The sequence below is a fragment of the Aedes albopictus genome, chromosome 1 (assembly GCF_035046485.1).
Source record: "Aedes albopictus strain Foshan chromosome 1, AalbF5, whole genome shotgun sequence".
NCBI classification, from domain to species: domain Eukaryota; kingdom Metazoa; phylum Arthropoda; class Insecta; order Diptera; family Culicidae; genus Aedes; species Aedes albopictus.
In genome coordinates this window covers 70,562,363-70,581,504 of record NC_085136.1, presented here as the reverse complement: position 1 = coordinate 70,581,504, position 19,142 = coordinate 70,562,363, and the positions used below count along the sequence as shown (strand labels likewise).

Below are 19,142 nucleotides of genomic sequence, written 5' to 3'. Positions count from 1 at the left end.
GTAAGGCGTGCTGGAAATCGTTTACCGATCGGAAATATAAGCGGGCTCTGCCCCTAGAAGTGTCTCTTATACTTATGACACACATGTGATACAAGAATCACTGTACAATTGCGCTTGAAATGAGTGCCATACTGAAAATTCTCTCAGTTCAAGTCAGTCTTGTTAGAGCTTTCTTGACACTGCGTACCGTTGTACAGGAATCACACTCGTATCAAATGTCTGTCCGGGGTATTATTCTTGGCTGGAAAGCTCATCAGAACGGAGTGTTTTTAAAAGTTATATTCCTAGTTGCTCGTTGCATAAAGCCTGTTTGCTAATTGTAAAAGAGTTGTGCCTCGCAGCCGTTCTCTCCAACCCTATTTCGGGACATACGATCCTAAAGTGTTCTAGAAGATTTACACTACCGTCATTAGTAGTTCTGGTGTTCGCACCGCTTTCCAAAGTGCCAGAGTGCCGTCCGTTACCACACGGCTGTATCAAGAGGTTCTGTAATACCGAAGAACCCCGACGACCCCACCCCTTTCCTACATTTGATGGGAACTACGTATCTGGTCAAGCTACGACGAACGCCACACACTCCTCCAGGCATTCTTCCAGGCATTCCTCCAGGATTTCATTCAGGGACACCTCCAGGAATACCTTCAAGAATTCCACCAGGAATTACCCCAGGAATTCTTTCAGATATTACTCCAGGAAATTCTACAATAATCAATTCAGCAAAATCTCCAGAAATTTCTCCAGGAAATCCTCTAGGGATTCATTCAGAAATTTCCCCAGGAATTTCTCCCGGAGTTTATCCAAAAATTGATCCAAGAATTCCTTCAAGGAATCCTGCATGAATTCCTCTCGAGATTCCTCTAGGAATTCCTTCAAGGATTTCTTCAAAAGTCCTCCAGGGATTCCTTCAGAATTTCGCACGGTAACTTCTCCGGGAATTTATATAGGTATTTCTCCAGGCATTCCTCCAGGATTTCTTCCAGGAATTTTTCCAGTGACTCCTCCAGGAATTCTACCAAGAATTCCGCCAGGAATAACCCCAGATGCTTCTTCAGGAATTCCTTCAGAAATTTATCCAAGAACTGATCCAGGAATTCCTGCGGAAATTCTTACAGAAATGCCTCCAGGAATTCTTACAGCAATTTCTCCAGGAATTTCTCCACGAAATCCTCCATGGATTAACTCAGAGATTATTTCAGGAATTAATTCAGGAATTCCTCCTGGAATTTTACCAGGGATTTATGTGAGATTGCTTCCAGGATTCCCTCCAGGAGTTTATCATGGATTTTTTCCTTAAGAGATTCTATTTCCTATGGGATAAATCCTCATGGAATTTCTCTAGAATTTTTTTCAGAAATGTCTAAAGGGATTCCAATTAGGATTCATCCAGACATTTCTCCAGGAATCTCTCCGATGATTCTTCCAGAAATTCCTCCCAGAATTCCTCCTGGAATTTCTCCAGAAATTTTTGTGGGAAGTTTTCTAAGATTTCTTCAGAAACTTCTTCGGGAATTTCTTGCAGAATTGCTTTAGTGATTCCTCCTGGAATTCATTCAGGGATTGCACCAGGAATTCCTCAAGAGATTTCTCCAGGGATTCCTCATGAATTCCCTCTAGAGAATCCTTCAAGAATTCATCTAGGGATTCATTCAGGATTTCTTCCAGTGTTTTTACTACAGAAATTCATTAAGGAATTTCTTCAGGGAGTCCTCCAGGAATTTCTCCTGGAATTTCTCCAGGAGTTCTTCCAGGGTTTCCTTCAGGTATTCTTGCAGAAATGGCTCCTGGAATTCCATTAGCAATTCATCTACGAATTTATCCAGGAGTTCTACCAGAGGTCCCAACCAGAATTCCTCTAGAGATTCCAAGAATCCCTAAGAAATCCTCAAACTATTATTTCAGAAATTCCTCCAGGGATTCCTCCAAGAATTCCTCTAGCGACTTCTCCAGGAACTGCTCCAGGTATACTTTCAGAAATTCCTCCAGGAGTTCCATCAAGAATTTGTCCAGAAGTTCCTCCAGGATTTCCTCCAGTGAATACTCAAGGAGTTGCTTCAGGGATTTCTCCAGGTATTCTTACAAAGGTTTCTCCAAGAACTCCTTGCAAGCTCCTCAAACGTTTCGTCCAGAAATTTGTCAAGGAACTCCTTTAGGGATTTCTCAAGCGGTTTCTTCAGGGATTGCTCCCATAATTGCTCTAGAACTGCTTCTTTCAGAAATTCCTCCAGGGATTCCTACAGGGTTTACTGCAGGCATACCTGCAGGAATTCCTCCAAGGATTTCTCCAGGGTTTTTTACAGGGATTGCTCCAGGAATTCCTGTAGTGATTCCTCCTGAAATCCCTTTCAGGATCTCTTCAAAAATTTATTTAGGGGTTCGGTCAGAAATTTCAGTATAATTTATTGAAATAGATGAAGAGTATAATAGATTGAAATAGATGAAAAAACTTGAAATAGCCAAGAAGGGATAAAACGTTACCATTGACCTAGCGCGCGACTACGCATCTCAAGCACGAATGATTAAGTCACTACATTCGCTAACGTTAATGTTGACCCAAGTGCTAACCCCAGCAAAAATACTACAAATGTCCACGCCGCTGCCGGCCGGCATCCTATGAATATTACCGCAACCACAGCTGTATTTCATTACCTACCCTCTTTTTTGCCCATTATAATTCCCACCTATTGCTGATTCGCTGCTGATTTGGAATTCATCTTGAAGAACTACTTTTTTTTTTCCTTCCCGTCGACCTACCACCGGTTCGACCCGACTCGACCGTCCGAAAGACACCGCACCGATGTTTGAGAATGCTCCCCTCGAAAGTGGCAAAACAGACAAAACTCCCGGGAGGGAATGAGCGTAAAATGCACTTTTGAACCGACCTTGTCCAAAAACTACTGAACTTACACCAGAAACTGTTTAACTGCAATGCTTTTTAACTGCAAGTCCGCTAAGTGCAACAATTTTGCAGTTACAGGTACTCTTCGATATAACGTACATAAAAGTTTTTTCTTTGTACGTTATATAGAAGTGTACGTTATATCGAAGCAGAGAAAAATTTAATATTTTTATGCTAGTATTGATGTATTCGACGTGAAATTAATCCCAAATAAGGTTTTCGGTGAAATTCACAAAACTTATAATAAGGGGATTCACTAAACAGTTTAAATGGCAGCGATAGCCATGATTTCCTGTTATTTGAAATGTTTCATGAAATTGCGAATGAAATAATCAAAGATTGCCTTGGGGATCGCGACGTTTAATCAGAATAAACTTCAATAAGCAGTTTACGCTGTTAAGTGAATCCCCATAATGAAAAACTTGAGTTTTCACGAAAAAATCATTTAGTTTTTTTGTGCTTCGATATAACGTACATTTTGCTTCGATATAACTTACACTATTTTTTTCCTCAAACTGCGCTAATTCTGGGCAACAAGGCTAATGCTGCAATAAAACATTCATTTGAGTGATTTCGTAGTTTATCTAAGGGTTATTCCTGGGAAAAATAAAAATTTTCAATGTTGTACGTTATATCGAAGCAAAATGTACGTTATATCGAATTCGCTATATCGAGGGTACGGTATATCGAGGGTACGTTATATCGAAGAGTATCTGTATTGCACCGCTATCCGTCAAAACCAAATGTCAACAGCGATGCGATGCTATTCGTATGCACTTTTGTTGCAGTGCGATGTTTTCTGAATGCACATTGGTTGCATTCTGCAGCGACTGACAGTTCTTTGACGTCTGTCAGTTGTTGCAGTTATCGAATTTCATTCGTTAAGTGAAACGTAAACATGTTGCAGTTATCGAACGTCTACTGTAGCATGATTTGGTTATTTGGTTGGAGCAAGAATTTGATGATGCATTCGCTCGTCCACTACAGACTTCGTCTGCTTGAGGTTGTTGGATGAAAATTTCGATAAATTTAAAGAGTACGACAAACTTTTGCGTTAAAATTACATTTCACCCGACGCCCTCTCCCCTTTCGCGTATTACTGAATGACGTGATTCAGTCGGCGATTCAGTCTCCTCCGTTTGCAGCAGGCTGACATCGACCTACCTATATTTCATTGCATCATGAAAAAAAAAATAAAGAATCACAGCCACAAACCGAAACATAAGTACAAACAACGGTCACCCATTCAGTAGGTACCGTACAAGTTGCCGCCGGTCGTTGTCGTAGTACTAGTAGAATGCAAGACGGTAACGACAACGTCGACGTTGAAAGCCGGGTCGAACTTTGTATCCGTCCGTATAGTGAAGTGATTCATTTTCGTTATTGTTTGTGCAATACTCCAATCAGTCAGTAAAGTAGATTATTTTCGTGTGAACGAAAATATCCGAAATTCACTGTTTAGCACACCGGTCGTTTTTCAGTACCTGTCAATAAGTGATAAGAAGAAATTTCTACGCGCGCGCGATCATCATCGTGATAATCGCTGGATGATAAAGATAGAACAGGGAGAAAGAGAGAGAGAGCGCGCGAGAAAGAGTGTTGTAAATCACGTTCGTTCATCGGAGCGCGCAATGATTTTTTTTTTTCTCTCTAGTCACACACATGTTCCGAACTGATAACGGGATTGCGCGACACGAGGGAATCCTTTTATCAGCTCCGAGTGTACACAAGTGATTAATGCGTCTTAATGCATGATTTTGACAACGGAGAGAATGTGTTGAATGTGACATCGAAAATCCATACACATAGTCGTGAGAATTTGAGTGAGAGATTTTCGTCTCTGATTTCGGTCGGTGATTGCATCTGTGAAGAATTCATGAAGACGGATATGGCATAATAATAACCAAACAGGAACCGGCTGCTAATTGGATTCGTGTGTATTGCATCGCACCATTCTAACGAATTTGGAAGCGAACCGGGAGTGCGTATAAGGTATTGTTTATGCTCTGTTTTTGATGTTGCTTTTGAAATGCTTACGATGGGGGTATGCAGATGGTGTGTACTGTGAACTGCGGTGCATTGGTATGCAATGCAGGTAACCTTTGCTATACATTTTTATGGCTTCGCGATTGGATGTAGGTGAAGAAGACATGATTTGAACGATGAAGGAACGATTACAGGCATTTAAACGATTTATTGACGAGTGCTGTTTATATCGTTCGCTGCTGGTGTTTTGGTCTTGATGAACGACAGAAATGAATTGTTAAATAGTAAAACAATTCAATGATACATATTGCCCTTTACTGTCATTTTACCAGATTTGCTGATATGATTGAAACAAGCCTAAAAAAAATATGTAATTAGAAGGCACAAAATGTTGCAAATTGACAAATTGAGAGTTAAATTTGTGAAAAAAAATCGCGTTCTGGTGGGATTCGAACTCACGACTCCGTATTCGCTAGACCGGCGCTTTAATCAACTAAGCCACAGAACAGGAGTGTTCACAGTGTGGCTTCGGAGTGAGTTTGGCTTTTTGTTCCGCAGAATCATTACCTGTTCTGTGGTTTAGTTGGTTAAAGCGCCGGTCTAGCGAATACGGAGTCATGGGTTCCAATCCCACCAGAACGAGATTTTTTTCACAAATTTCATCTCTCAATTTGTCAATTAGCAACATTTCGAACACGTACCTAATGAGGCTTGAAAAAGTTTGGTCGTCGATATCAATTTGTGACTTTCGTTCTGTTTTTTTTCCAGCACTGAAACTCACTTCTCCAGGAATTTCTCTTTCATGAATTCTTCCATGGGCATCTTTCAGGGTTCCGATAACGATTGTATCAGGTTTTGTTCCAAGAAATGCTTCAGGAATTCATTTTACGATTTCTTCAGAACTGTAAACAATTCTGAAGAAATCGTAAAATGAATTCTTCTGTAAAGATGCATTGACGAATTCTCCCAGGGAATTTTTCCATAGTTTTCTTCAGTGATTCAATCATGCTACAGAGATTTTTTTCAAGAATTTCTATAGGCCTAGGGGTTTTACCATACATTCCTCCGGGATTATCTCCTGGGATACCTTTAGAGGTTCCTCCCGTGAATGTTCCAGTGCTTTTTTCAAGGATTCCTCCAGGAATCCCGAGTTCTCGAGGGATTCCCAAAGAAAAGTCAACAGAGATCTTTAAGGTATTTTTGCAAGTGTTCCTTCAGAGATTTTTTCTGGGACTTCTCCATATATTCCTTCAAGAATTTCACTAGAGATTGCCCTAATAATTCAATCTGGAATAATTTGAAGTACTTCAGAAGGAATATCTCCCAGACTTCAGAAAATTTTACCAGAGATTATCTTATAAGTAATCCAGGAATTCTTTAAAACCATTGTACAAAACATTCTTTTAGGAGTCTATCCAAAGATTCTAACAATAATTCGTTCAGTATTTATTGCAGACATGGATTCCTTCATTTTTTTTTTCTAGTTATTCCTACAGAAATTCTTTCAGGAATTTGATTAGAAAGCTTTCCTGTGACTTTCTTAGGAATTCCTCAGACTTTCTCCAGGAATTTCAGCAAACTTTCTCCAGGAATTCCTCCAGGGATTCCCCTGGGAATTTCTTCCGTGTTTTTTTTTTTCCAAGAACGAATCCAGGGACAATTTTAAAAATTTCTCCAAAGATTCCCCCAGGAACTCTTTTTAGAATTCCTTCAGGATTTATTCAAGAATTCCATCTGCGATATCTTCAAGAATTTATCCTGGGATTCCTCCAGAATTCCTTGAAATTCTTTCAGGCACTTCTCCAGGAATAAATCCAGTAAATACTTCCTCCAGAAAATGTTTAGAGATTCCCTTAGGAATTCCGGGGTTTCTGCAGGATTTTTTCCAGAGATTCCTTCAGGAACTGTTACAGGGATCCCTCAAGGTCTTCTTCAACGAACTCTTCTTAAAATTTATTCAAGAATTCCAGCTGCGATATATTCAGGAATTCATCCTGGGATTCCTTCAGAATTCTTCCAGAGATTCGCCCGGTATTTTTTCTGTGATGCTTTCAGGAACAACTCCAGGGATACTTTTAAATTATTCCAATACTTCTTCCAGGAACTGTTGAAGGTTTCCGTTAGGATCCTGGAATTGCTTCCAGGATTCCTCCTGGGGTTTCTTCAGGAACTGCTATGGAGATTCCTTAAGCGGCTCCTCCGCGTACTCTTCTCAGGATTCCTTCAGGAATTCCGCCGTGTATACTTTAAGGAACTCCTCCAGGAATTAATTCAGTACTTCCTCCAGGAACTGTTTAAGGATTCCCGTAGGAATCCCTCTTGAAATTGCTTCCACGATTCCTTCTGGAATTTCTCCAGGAATTCCACTAGGAATTTCTTCAGAAACTGCTACAGAGATTCATGAAACTCGTCAAATGATTCCTACAGAATTTCTTGAAGAATTCCATCTGCGATTTCTTCAGGAATTATTCCTGGTATTCCCCTACGATTTTCTTAGGAAATTCCACCAGAAATTTCTTCAGAAATTCCTCCAGGAATTTATCGAGGAATTTCTGTGGGAATTCCTGCAGAAAATTATCTTAAATTCCTCCACAGATTCCTGAAATTACTCTAGGAATTCCTCAAGATATTTCCTCAGGAGTTCCTCTGGAAATGCCTTCAGGAATTTCTACAGGCATTGCTCTAGGATATCCTCCAGGGATCTCTCCAAGAATACATACAGGAATTCTTCAGGGATTCCTCCAAGAATTCATACAGTGTTTCCTACATGCATTCCTTCAAGACTTCCTTAAGGCATTCCTCCAGGAATTGCTTCAGGGATTCCTCCAAGAGTTCCACCAGGAATTCCTACGATGAAAAAATCTTCAAGAAATTCCTCCAAGGATTTTTCCAGAGATTCCTACAGAAATTTCTCCAAAGATTTCTCCAGGAATTACTTCAACAACTCCTCCAGGAATTCCTCCAGGATTTTATCCAAGAATTTCTCCAGGATGTCCCTGCAGGAATTCCTCCAAGAATTTTACCAGGAATTGTCCTAGACATTCCTGGACTTTTGCAGATATTTCTCCAGGAATTCTTTAAGTGATTTCAGGATTTTTTCCGGGAACTCCTCGAGCAGATTCTCCAGGAATTACCCCAGGATTTTTTTTTCAGGGATTCCACCAGGAATTCCTTCAGAGATTCCTCCAGGAATTGCTTCAGGGATTATTTCAGGGATTTCTCCACAAATTTGTCCGAGGATTCTTCCAGGGATTTCTTTTGTAATATCTTCGAGGATTTCTCCAGAAATTCCTCTAGAATTCTTCCAGGACTTTCTCAAGGGATTTTTTTTGGAAATTGAAAAATAATAAAAATATAAATATAAAACTCTCAGAATTCCTCTAGATTTCTCCAGAAATTCATCTGGTAATTCTTTCAAGAATTCCTCTAGAGATTCATCCAGGAATTCCTTCAGGGACTTCTCTAGCGATTCCCACTGGAATACCTCTAGGAATTCCTTCAGGTATTTCTCCAGGATTTTTTTCTATGGACTTCTTCAAGTATTCCTCCAGGGATTACCCCAGGAATTTCTTCAGGAATTGCACCTGGACATCGTTCAGAAATTATGTCAGGAATTTCTTCAGGAATTTCTCCAGGGATTTCTTCAGAGATTCTTCCAGGAAATTCTCCAAGAATACTTTCAGGAATTTTTCAGGGATTTTTTCAGATATTCCTCCTTATTTGAAAATAACTATCACAGCTAATTGTGTTACCGAAATCTCAACCGCTGAACGTTCGGTAATGGGTTTTTAGCGAAATTCTGTAAAAAATACCAAATTTCGGTAAAATGTTATCGTTTATCTATCAAACTCTAACGAATTTCGGTAAAAGTTGCTACCTTTACCGAATTTTTCCTGTAAAACAAACTTAACGGTTGAGATTTCGGTAAAATCTAACCGAAGTCGGTGATTTTTTCTAACTGTGTACATGTGAAGTTTTATTGTCGACATCATTGTTATGTTAACTTTGCAATGGGTTACATCGTTATTTAGAAGAACCTTCAAAGAACGAAGCTGTTTTGACTCCGGTAACCACCATGAAGCACAGTAACCAAGTCAGCGATGTTTACAGTAATTTTGTTTTATTTTTATTTTTTGAGAATCGAAAAATTGACCTCTCCTTACACTTTGCCACATTTTCATGAAGTTCAGTCATGTTAACTCATTTCAATTATGGTTATTTTCTGCTAATATAATGTACTGAAGGCTGCTCAGATTTGAACAACTCGTTTTCTTTTTATAGCGCTGCAAACTTGTCCTCTTTATAAAATGAACAGTCCTTAGGCCAAAGAATCTTATTAAGAACTTCTGAATAAATTCATATGGCACTCCGGGGTGTACATTCAAATACGAAACTCTTGGAACTATTTTTTTTTTTCATTGGATTCATCATTCAGAATTCATCATTCACACACAACAAACATACGTAATTCTGGCAAAATTCCCAACGATCACGCTTTTAACGATCATTTCAAACCTTCATAGTTGTTGCCTTCACAGCCAGAGACGCACGCATCGTTTTTCTTAACATTTGACGTTTCACTCTAGCGCCTTCTGCTGACGATGTTGCACAACACAGTGCAGTGTTTCCTGCAACATGTCCTCCAGGTGATGATAGTGTGAGCTGGACGATGGATTTTCATGACAATTGTTCTGGATGTTACGTCTGTTTGTCTGTGATTCTCATCTTTTCATTACGTGAGAGATGCTACCAGAGGAATTCAGTGATGTCTCCAGCAGATCCATCAAGAATATCTCTAGAAATTTTTTCAGGGATTCCTACAGGATTCCATCAAAGATTTCTCCTAAAGTTTCTTCAAAAAATCCTCTAAAATTCCAATCAAGGATTTCTCCAGAAGAACTTTCCGAAATGTCTCCAGCAGTTACTTCAGAGATTCATCCTCTAGAAGATCCAGCAGTGATTCATTTAGAAGATCCTTCAGGGATTCCCATAGGAAGTCTTTCAGCGATTAGTCTAGGAGTTGCTTCCGGGATTCCTTCTGAAGTTCCTTCAGGAATTCCTCTAGAATAAAAATCAGAGATTTCTCCTGGCGTTTTTTAGGGATTTCTCTAGGAGTTCTTTCAGGGATAGCTCCAAGAGATCCTTCAGGGATCATTCCAGGTGTTCCATCAAGGGTTCCTACAAGAGTTCTTTCTGGGATCTCTCAAGGAGGATTCTTACAGAAGTTCATTCATGTATTGAGCTCCTTCTAAGATTGGTTCAGGAGTTCCTTAGGGGATTCTTCGAGTAGCTCCTCTAGGGATTTTTCCAGGAGTTCTTCCTGAGATCGCTCCTGGAGAAGCTTTCAGTGGTTTTTCCAGGAGGATGCACGGATGCCTCCAGGAGTGACACTAGAGTTTTCTCTAGAAGTTCCTCCAGGAATTCCTACAGAAGTTCCTTTAGGGATCCTTCTAGGAGTTTCTTCAAGAATTTGTTTAGGGCTATAATCAGGAATATCTCCAGGACTTCCTTGAAGGATCTGTCATGGAGTTCCTACAATAATTCCTCCGGGATTTCTTTAAGAGAATTCTCTCAGATTTCTTCCTGGAATTCTTTCATAAATGCTTTCGGTGATTCCTCCTGGAATTGCTTCCCTCTTCCTGGAAAGATTCCCCTTGGATGTGTCTCAACGATTCCTCCTGGAATTCATTCGGGGATTCCTTTTGAAAATCCCTCGGGCATGCATCTAGGAATTCCTATAGGGATTATTCCTGAAATTCCTTCGGTGATTCCTCCTGTACTTCTTTCGGGAATGCTTGATCTACGAGGATCTCTCCTGGAAATCCTTTAGTGATTCCTCCGAGACTTCCTTCGGGTATACATACCTCCTGGAATTCCTTCGAAAATTCCTTTCGGGGATTCCTCCTGGAATTCCTTCGGAGATTCCTCATTAAGTTCTTTCGGTGATGTGATTCCTTCTGGAAGTACTTCGAGGATTCCTCCTGGGTATCCTCTGAAGATTCCTCCTAGGAATTCTTTGGAAATTCCTCCTCGAATTCATTTGGAAATTCCCGCAGAATTTTCTTTGGGGATTCCTGCTGGAATTCTTTCGGGGATTCCTCCAGGAATTTTCATCGAAGGTTATTTCCTAGAATTCTTTCGGGGATTCTTCTTGGAATTCCTTCGGGAACTCCCCCTATGATTCTTTTGGGGATCCCTCTGGAATTCCTCTAAAATTTCAATCAGTGATTTCTCGAGAAGTTTCTGTAGGGATCTCTCTAAGAGGCGATTTGCGGGAATGTTCCAGGGCTTTCAAGGCGTTTCAAAGATTTTCAGGGAGTTTCAGGGGGTTCCAATGCCGTTTCAGGTGAAATGCTCCAGGGAGTTGTAGGAGGAAAGCAAAGCTCCTCCTCTCCTCTTCCTCTCCTCTTCTTGGCGTAACGTCCTCACTGGGACAAAGCCTGCTTCTCAGCTTAGTGTTCTATGAGCACTTCCACAGTTATTAACTGAGAGCTTCCTCTGCCAATGACCATTTTGCATGTGTATATCGTGTGGCAGGCACGAATATACTCTATGCCCAAGGAAGTCAAGGAAATTTCCTTTACGAAAAGATCCTGGACCGACCGGGAATCGAACCCGTCACCCTCAGCATGGTCATGCTGAATACCCGTGCGTTTACCGCCTCGGCTATATGGGCCCTGCAAAGCAAAGCAAAGCAAGCAAAACAAAGATAACCGTACACATCGTAGTTGTTACTTCGTGATTGACCAGAACAATCGAAGTTGCACATCTGGGAGTTGTAGGAGGAAAGCCTCCCAAAACTCACTGAATTGCATAAAACTACTTGAAATCCCCTAAACGCCTCTGAAGCCAAATCTTCCTTCTGAAAATCCCTGTGTAATAAACGATGAGGCATCGGAACGGCCAACAATACACAGTTGTGTGATCTGCAGTTAAAACATTACTCTGTCATATATTTCGCTTGTTCGTCTACATTCCTCTTCGAGAGGTAACGACGTTCGCCTTTGACTTTATCTCATTCTCTGAGATACAGATATTGTAAAGGTGGTACACCCTGGAACCTCTTTGAAAATATCCGGAAACCACCCGAAATGCTTCGAAATACCTCGAAACTCCTTTGAGATCCTCCTGATACGCCCATGAAAGCTCTCTAAATTTCCCCTGGATCTACGCGCAGCTCGAACGAGAGTATGACCGCCTCCCAAGTCACGACGTCAAGATCATTATAGGAGATCTAAACGCTCTGTATTCCAGGAGGAGGAAATCAGATCGACGTTAGGAAAGTTCAGCGCCCACCAGCTGACAAATGAAAATGGCCTACGACTCATCGATTCTGAGATGCCCCAAATTTGATCTACGTGGTTTATTAACAGCCCCTAGTGGACTGCTAGAGTGCAGTAAAAGCAACCATCAATGACGCAGTCGACAGCATCATCAGGTACGTGGAACGAGATCAACGGGCGGAATGATTCGACGTTGAGTGCAGAGCGATTTTGGAGGAGAAGAACGGAGAGTGGGTGGTAATGCTGCAGCATGAAACCCGACAGAATCTGGAATATTATAAACAGAAGTGAAAACAGTAAATCCGTCTCGGGTTTCGGGTTTCAAAAAAAAATTGGTGAAAGACGCCTTCTGGAAGAAACGGAGTGCAAAAAAATGGATCTGCTGTGCCGTTCTCCAGAAACATGGAAGTTCTGATTACTAGAAGCTCAACGCAACTCGCAATCATGGGCCTAGCCAGAGGGGAGCAGTGGGGAGGAAAGGGGTTTCGTGCCCCCCTGGCCATCAGATTTTTTAAATTTAAGCCAACTCAAAGATTATCAATAATTCAGTGTTTCAGAAAAAAACATATTTTGGAAAACCAACTACAGTGACCCCACAATTTATGAATCGGCAAAAATGACCACAGTTTATGGATCACTCCATTTGATCAACATGGTGATTCATAAATAGTGTACAAAATTAAGGTGATTCATCGGTGTGGGGTCACTGATTCTAATAATTAGGGTTTTTATCCACAATGATTAAACCATTTTTACTCGAGAACCCCAAACAATTTCGCCAAGGATTTCTCCAAGAGCACCACTCCAATCTTATCATATAATTTTACCAAAAAATAAGCTTGGTTGAATGGCTAAATGTTGTGATGTTTATTCATGGAATACAAAAACAGCATGCAAAATTTTTCCAGCTTTGCTGGAACCGGTTAAGGTGGGGAAAAAGAAGGACTTTGTAGAACATGTGCTGCTATAGGGTGAAGTTGTGCGCTACTGCTACACGAATTTTTATTAGTATCCAAACAAACGCCATGCTAAGAGTAAAATAGCTGGGATTTCTTTACGAATTCTTCCTCCAAAAATCCTTTAGGCATTTTTTCAGGAACTTCCCCAGGGATTCTTTTTGTAATTCTTCAAGGGGCTTTTCCAGATGTTTCTGAACCGTGCAGGGTTCAGTTAGTTTTTTAGAGTTTGTTTCAAGAAAAGCTTCAAGAATTCCTCCAACGATTCCTTCAGAATTTTTTACAGATACTTCTGCAAGGATGCATCGTCGAACTCCTCCAGGATTTTTTTCATAGCTTTCTTCAGTTATTCCAGCATGGATTGCTCCAGAGAATGTTTCAAGAGTTCCTCTATGGGTTTCACCAGACATTCCTCCGTGATTTCCCCTGGGTAATCTTAAGTGGTTCCTCCAGTCAGTGATTGTTCCAGTCCATTTTTCAAGGATTCCTCCAGGAATTTCTCCAGGGATTCCCAAAGTAATGTCAACAGAATTTCTTTTAGGTTTTTCTGCAAGTGTTCCTTCAGAGATTTCTTCAGGGATTTCTCCATATATTTCATTAAGCATTCCACAAGAGATTGTTGTAAAAATTCAATCTGGAATAATTCCAAGTATTTCAGCAGGAATATTTTCCAGAAACCCTAACAAGAAATTTTACCAGAGATTAGCCTAAAATTAATCCAGGAGTTCTTTAAAACATTGCACAAAACATTATTTTGGGAGTCTGTCCAAAGATTCCAACAATAATTCGTCTAAAAATTATTGCAGACATGGATTCCTTCAAATTGTAATCCTACAGAAATTCTAACAGTAATTTGTTATTAAATTCCTCATGGGATTGCTTCCTGGATTCCTCAAGATTTTCCTTCAAGAATTTCTCCAAGGATTCATCCAGGAATATCTTCTGTGTTTCTGTGTTTCCTTCAAAAATTCCTCCAGGGAGGAATCAGGAATTCCTTCGAGAATTTCTCCAGGAATGCCTCCAGAAATTCCGCTACAAATGCTTGCATGAATTTCTCAGGGGATTTTTTTTTTCAGAAATATAAAAATAACAGAAATTACCCAGATTTTCTCTGGAGATTCCTCTAGATATTCATCCAGTAACTCTGTCAAGAATTCCTTTAGAGATTCCTCCAGCAATTCCCACAGGAATACCTCTAGGAATTCCTTCATTCATTACTCGAGGTTTTTATCCAGGAATTCCTCCAGGAAATGTCCCAGGAATTTCTTCCGGAGTTCCTCCAAGAATTTCTCCAGGAATTACTCCTATTATCCTTTGGAAATAATGTCAGCAGGGCCGGATCTAAGGGGGGGCCGGGGGGGCCCGGACCCCGGGCCCCCACATTTTAGGGGCCCCCACAAAAACTTTTGGTTGCTAACATAAGCATTATTTTTCTCATATTGCTCAAGTATTGTTCGAAAATATGAAAACACATTTTTGGTCATCTCTCCGAGGGGCCTCCACATCCGCTCGGGCCCCGGGCCCCCACAATCCTTAATCCGGGCCTGAATGTCAGCAATTCGTCCAGGAATTTCTACAGGAAATCCTCTAGGGATATCTTCAGAGATTCTTCCAGGAAATTCTCTAGGAATACTTTCAAGAATTTTTCAGGGATTCTTCCAGGAGTTTCTCCACGAATTTCTCCAGGGATATTCCCAGAGGTTCCACCAGGGAATCCTCCAGAAATTCTTTCCAGGGGTTGTTCCAGAAAATCCTCCTGGAATTTCTCAAGGGATTTGTTCAGAAATTTCTCAAGCAATTCCTCCCAGAGTTGCGCTGGAGATTTTTCCTGGAATTCTTCAAGGGATTGCTCCAAGAATTCATATAAGAAATTTCTCAAGGAATTGAACGACGGTGACAAACTGAAGTGTGAGAAAATCCAAGCGATCACAGTTTGGAATGTCGCCTACAAAGTGCTATCCAAAATCATCTTCCATCGTCTTTCACCTAAAATGAATGAGTTTGTGGAAAGTTATCAAGCCGATTTCGTAGAGGGCCGCTCGACAACGGATCAGATCTCACCATGTGGCAAATCCTTCAAAAATTTCTCAACTTCCAGGCCCCAACGCACCCACCATCGACTTCTAAGCGGTATACGACAGTATAGACGGTGTACACAACTGCGCTATGGTTTCCAACTATCTGTCTAGTTCGATCGAATTTTGATGGTGACTACGACAAAGTGATAGACTCTCATGCCTGTTGTTCAACATCGCCCTGGAAAGTGTGATGCATCGAGCCAGGTTCAATACCTGGGCATGATTTTTGGGGATGACATGGACATTACTGCTAGAACATTTGGAATGGTGGCAGCACTGTACACCCACCTGAAACGTGAAGCAGCAAAGGTCGAACTGAAGGTGATCGCGCCAAAAACAAAGTACCTACATGCTGGAGAAGTAAAAAGGGGCTGGTTTTGTGAGTTTAAGTCGACATCACAGCAGAAGTAGGTTCAGAGGCTCATGACGGCGCAGCCTCAACAATGAATTAGGTAGAAATATAACCAAGTTACAAGTCAAAGGCATGACAGACAACCGCCCTGGATGAAGATCTTTCACTTCAGCCCTATGCGCCACTATGGGACTGAACGTAAGCAAGTCTCGCTTGGACTGGCAGTCTAGCCCTAGAAGGAAGGGGAAAATGGCGCTGACTCAACAAACCGCAGGCAGTAAATCAAAATCGGGAATTTGCTTATCATAGCTATTGATAGCGCGTAAACTCCGTTAGAAAGTGCACAACGCGCAGAATACAATAATGGTGACTGGCTTATTTCTGCGTGAGTTGCTGAACTGAGGTTGCCGTAAATACCGTGAGTTATTGGAAATACTGAAGAAGTGTATATTCTGATTTATGTTGTGGTGAGGCATCTGTAGTTGCACGTACCGAACCTTCAATAGCAAGTACTTTTTATGCAGAGGTGTTGTCAGCCAAGGTTTAGGTCCGCCTTTTTTTTGTATAATTTGCGACTTTCGTGCTATAATTACATAGAACTGATATCCAGCAACAATCTCAGAAGGATGTACAAATTTCACCATGGAATTTGCATAGTATAATGCATTAGAGATGTGCATATACCTTATTGGGCTTCATGACTCACTGCAGTATGTTGATAAATAGGCATTCTGACTATTCTAACTAGGAATGCAACAAACTAGTATTCAATCACTTCAAATCTAATTTCCAAACAAACCTAAGCGTGATAACAAATTCTAATCAATAATAAAATTTGGTTAATTCGCTAGATATCGATTCCGATAGGTGTACGAAATGTGCCAAATAGATTCGTATGCTTCCTCCTCCATTGAACCCCTTCGACACCTGATCCCACACAGGGTAACTTCAACCGAGGGGGAAAACTCCCCGGCATCTAATCTTATCTTGTACTGCCGTCGTCCCGGTTTTAACCCGCGTGCGAGGGTTAACATAGTTTATCCAGTAAACAGTGCCACAATGCATCGGTCTATCGGAAAACCTTCGTTCGCTCCTCAGTCTCAATCGGAAAGTATGTCAAGTTAGACACCAACCGAACCGTGCGTCGGAAGCATCATCCAACATGGAACCAATTGACATCGGCTTACGCAACGGCACTGAGTCAACGTTTCTGCAAGATCGATGGAACTCCTTGCTCGATACGATCGGTACGTTAACTTGCGGTGCAGAATACAGACATCCAGGATTAAGGTCTATGTATGTGCAGATCATTTGAACCGTATATTCGAGTGATTTTTTTGATATCTTTTGATTTTGAATATGAATACTTGGATTAACGTCATATTTACCATTTTGTTAAACCGTTCCGCGCTTTTAAAACAATACCTGGATGTCTGTGTCTGTACATCTGGCTTTAAGCAATACCTGATCGGTTTCATATTTGGCAGGTGATGAACCGGAGTTCCTGTACGTATGGGCCTTAACCACCTGGGTCAATGGCTTCTTCTGGTTTTTTGGAGGCTTGTTTGTCCTGATGGACGTCACTAACCGCCCTCGCTGGTTGCGGAAGTTCAAAACACAACCCGGAACAAACGAACCGCTGGAATGGACCGGCCTGTGGAGAGTGATGAAAACGATTCTCTTCAACCAAACCGTCATCGGAGTTCCGTTGACCTACATCGGGTTCCACACGGCCGGAAAATCCAACCTTCCGGACGTTCGAGTCCTGCCGAGTACCTTCGAAGTGCTTCGCGATCTGTGTGTCTGCTTGTTCTTTGCCGAAGTGGGATTCTACTACATTCATCGGTTTTTGCACCTGAGACCCCTCTATCGGTATGTCCACAAGAAGCACCACGAGTGGACGGCCCCCTTTGCCTGGGCTGCCATGTACTGCCATCCGGTGGAACACATACTGAGCAACATGATTCCGCCGATCATAGGGATTCACTTGATGAAGAGTCACCTGGCAACGGCCGCCCTGTGGTTCCCGCTGGTGATTGTCAATACGGTGCGGGATCATTGTGGGTATCATTTGCCGTTTTTCCCCAGCTCGGAGTATCACGATTACCATCATGCCAAGTGAGTAGGATTCGGCACAGAGAACAAGTTGTGCAAGAATTCGAAGTGAAATACGTTGAAAACACTAGCGCAACCTATCGGTGTGTTGTGGCAATCAGTGGTGACTAGGAATATGTCATACTCACCACGGACATCTACAGGAGAAACCAGCCAATTCTACATTACACCAACAATGCTAGCCATGAAAATGTTTGACACTTCTTAGATCATTTTGATAGACCACATACATGCACGAAAAAGGCGGATGATATATTCTAGTTTACCGATCTTATTATGCTCATGTTACATCTGTCAAAATGACCTGAGAGTTGTCAGTCATTTTGAGGTTAGGTTCGTTGGTGTAATAAAGAATAGGCCTAATTAGAAGATGTTGACAGTTCGAAAATGGCTGTCCAGCGTTTGCGCCTTTGTTAGGCACTTGTAAACAGTGGTATACACGGACCTGTCAACTGAAAAGGCCTATTGCTGCTTCCCCATGATGTTGTTATTTGCGTTGCATTCAAGTTATTAATAGTGTATATGATACTCATCTGAATATTTGTATTCACCACTAATTGACTCAACCTTGCACAGCGAGTGGCGCTAGTGTTCTCAGTGAAACACTCAAGGAAGATCTTACACAGCTTTCTGGAAACATTCTATACTGGTTATCTGTTGATGTTTGGCTTCTCTAAATTTATGTGAAATCATCTTTTCGCAGGTTCACAGAATGTTTCGGAACGTTTGGCTACCTGGATTGGTTACATGGGACCGATAAGCAGTATCGTAAAAGTAAACAATGTCTGCGGCACAGGTGGTTGTGGTCGACGAAATCAGCTCGAGAGCTGGTTCCGGACAAGTGAAATAGGTGACAGCTGTGGTTGGCGAGAAATGATGATAAACTTGTTCAATATAATAAATGTCTCGATTATGTTACTAAACGATAATACAGTCGCTGTCCATAAACTACGTAGACTTAATTTTGTCATCCCAACCCCCGGCGCCTCTTTTTCACCGCTCGTGATTTTTTTTACCTGAGCGGTTCCATATCAGTTCAGCAACGAGTAATTTTCATATATGTTTATTTGGATGAAACCTTGCATACAAGTCTTTGGGGGAGAAAAACGCCGTTTTGCATACTTGGTTCGCCATTTTGAATCTAGCTTTACTTATGAGAAGGGCCTATGACAAATGCACATGATATCTTCAAAAAATTGTATCTCGAAAACGGTTTGTCCGATCGGTTTGGTGTCTTCGGCGAAGTTTTAGACAATTGTTGGTGCTATATGGAGAAAATATGAACGGTAAAAAAAACTGTTTGGTTTTTGTAATTTGAACTAAAATATAGATTTTCCCTCAAAAGTGACATGTCAATATTTTTTTAATTATCCTTATATTATAGCTGACTGAAAATGCTATCTAGTGCACAGTGGGTTGTTCTGGAGAAAAATAGGTTACAATGAAAAAAAATTGTTTTAAAAATTACGGTTTTCA

At 41.1% G+C, this 19,142-nt stretch overlaps 2 protein-coding genes across 2 annotated transcripts in view; both read left to right on the top strand.

Moving 5' to 3' along the window:
- The first annotated feature begins 4,086 nt into the window (after positions 1–4,086).
- Positions 4,087–19,142, top strand: part of LOC115269089 (diacylglycerol lipase-alpha) — a 430,920-nt gene continuing 415,864 nt past the window's right edge. The window contains exon 1 of the mRNA XM_062844784.1: positions 4,087–4,888. The gene's annotated coding sequence lies outside the window, so the exon portion shown is untranslated. The remainder of the gene's footprint in view (positions 4,889–19,142) is intronic.
- LOC109397180 (fatty acid hydroxylase domain-containing protein 2-like) lies at positions 16,276–18,615 on the top strand. Its single transcript, XM_019669515.3, has 3 exons — positions 16,276–16,798; positions 17,039–17,669; positions 18,370–18,615. Exons 1-3 carry the CDS (start codon positions 16,714–16,716, stop codon positions 18,509–18,511), a joined length of 858 nt encoding a protein of 285 aa, XP_019525060.2. The 5' UTR covers positions 16,276–16,713; the 3' UTR covers positions 18,512–18,615.

What these genes read in the sequence shown, in the direction of transcription:
- LOC109397180 (XM_019669515.3), top strand. Translation starts at nt 16,714, where the DNA reads ATGGAACCAATTGACATCGGCTTACGCAACGGCACTGAGTCAACGTTT. An exon ending in CTCCTTGCTCGATACGATCG is followed by an intron (nt 16,799 to 17,038) that starts GTACGTTAACTT and finishes CATATTTGGCAG; the next exon opens with GTGATGAACCGGAGTTCCTG. An exon ending in CACGATTACCATCATGCCAA is followed by an intron (nt 17,670 to 18,369) that starts GTGAGTAGGATT and finishes ATCTTTTCGCAG; the next exon opens with GTTCACAGAATGTTTCGGAA.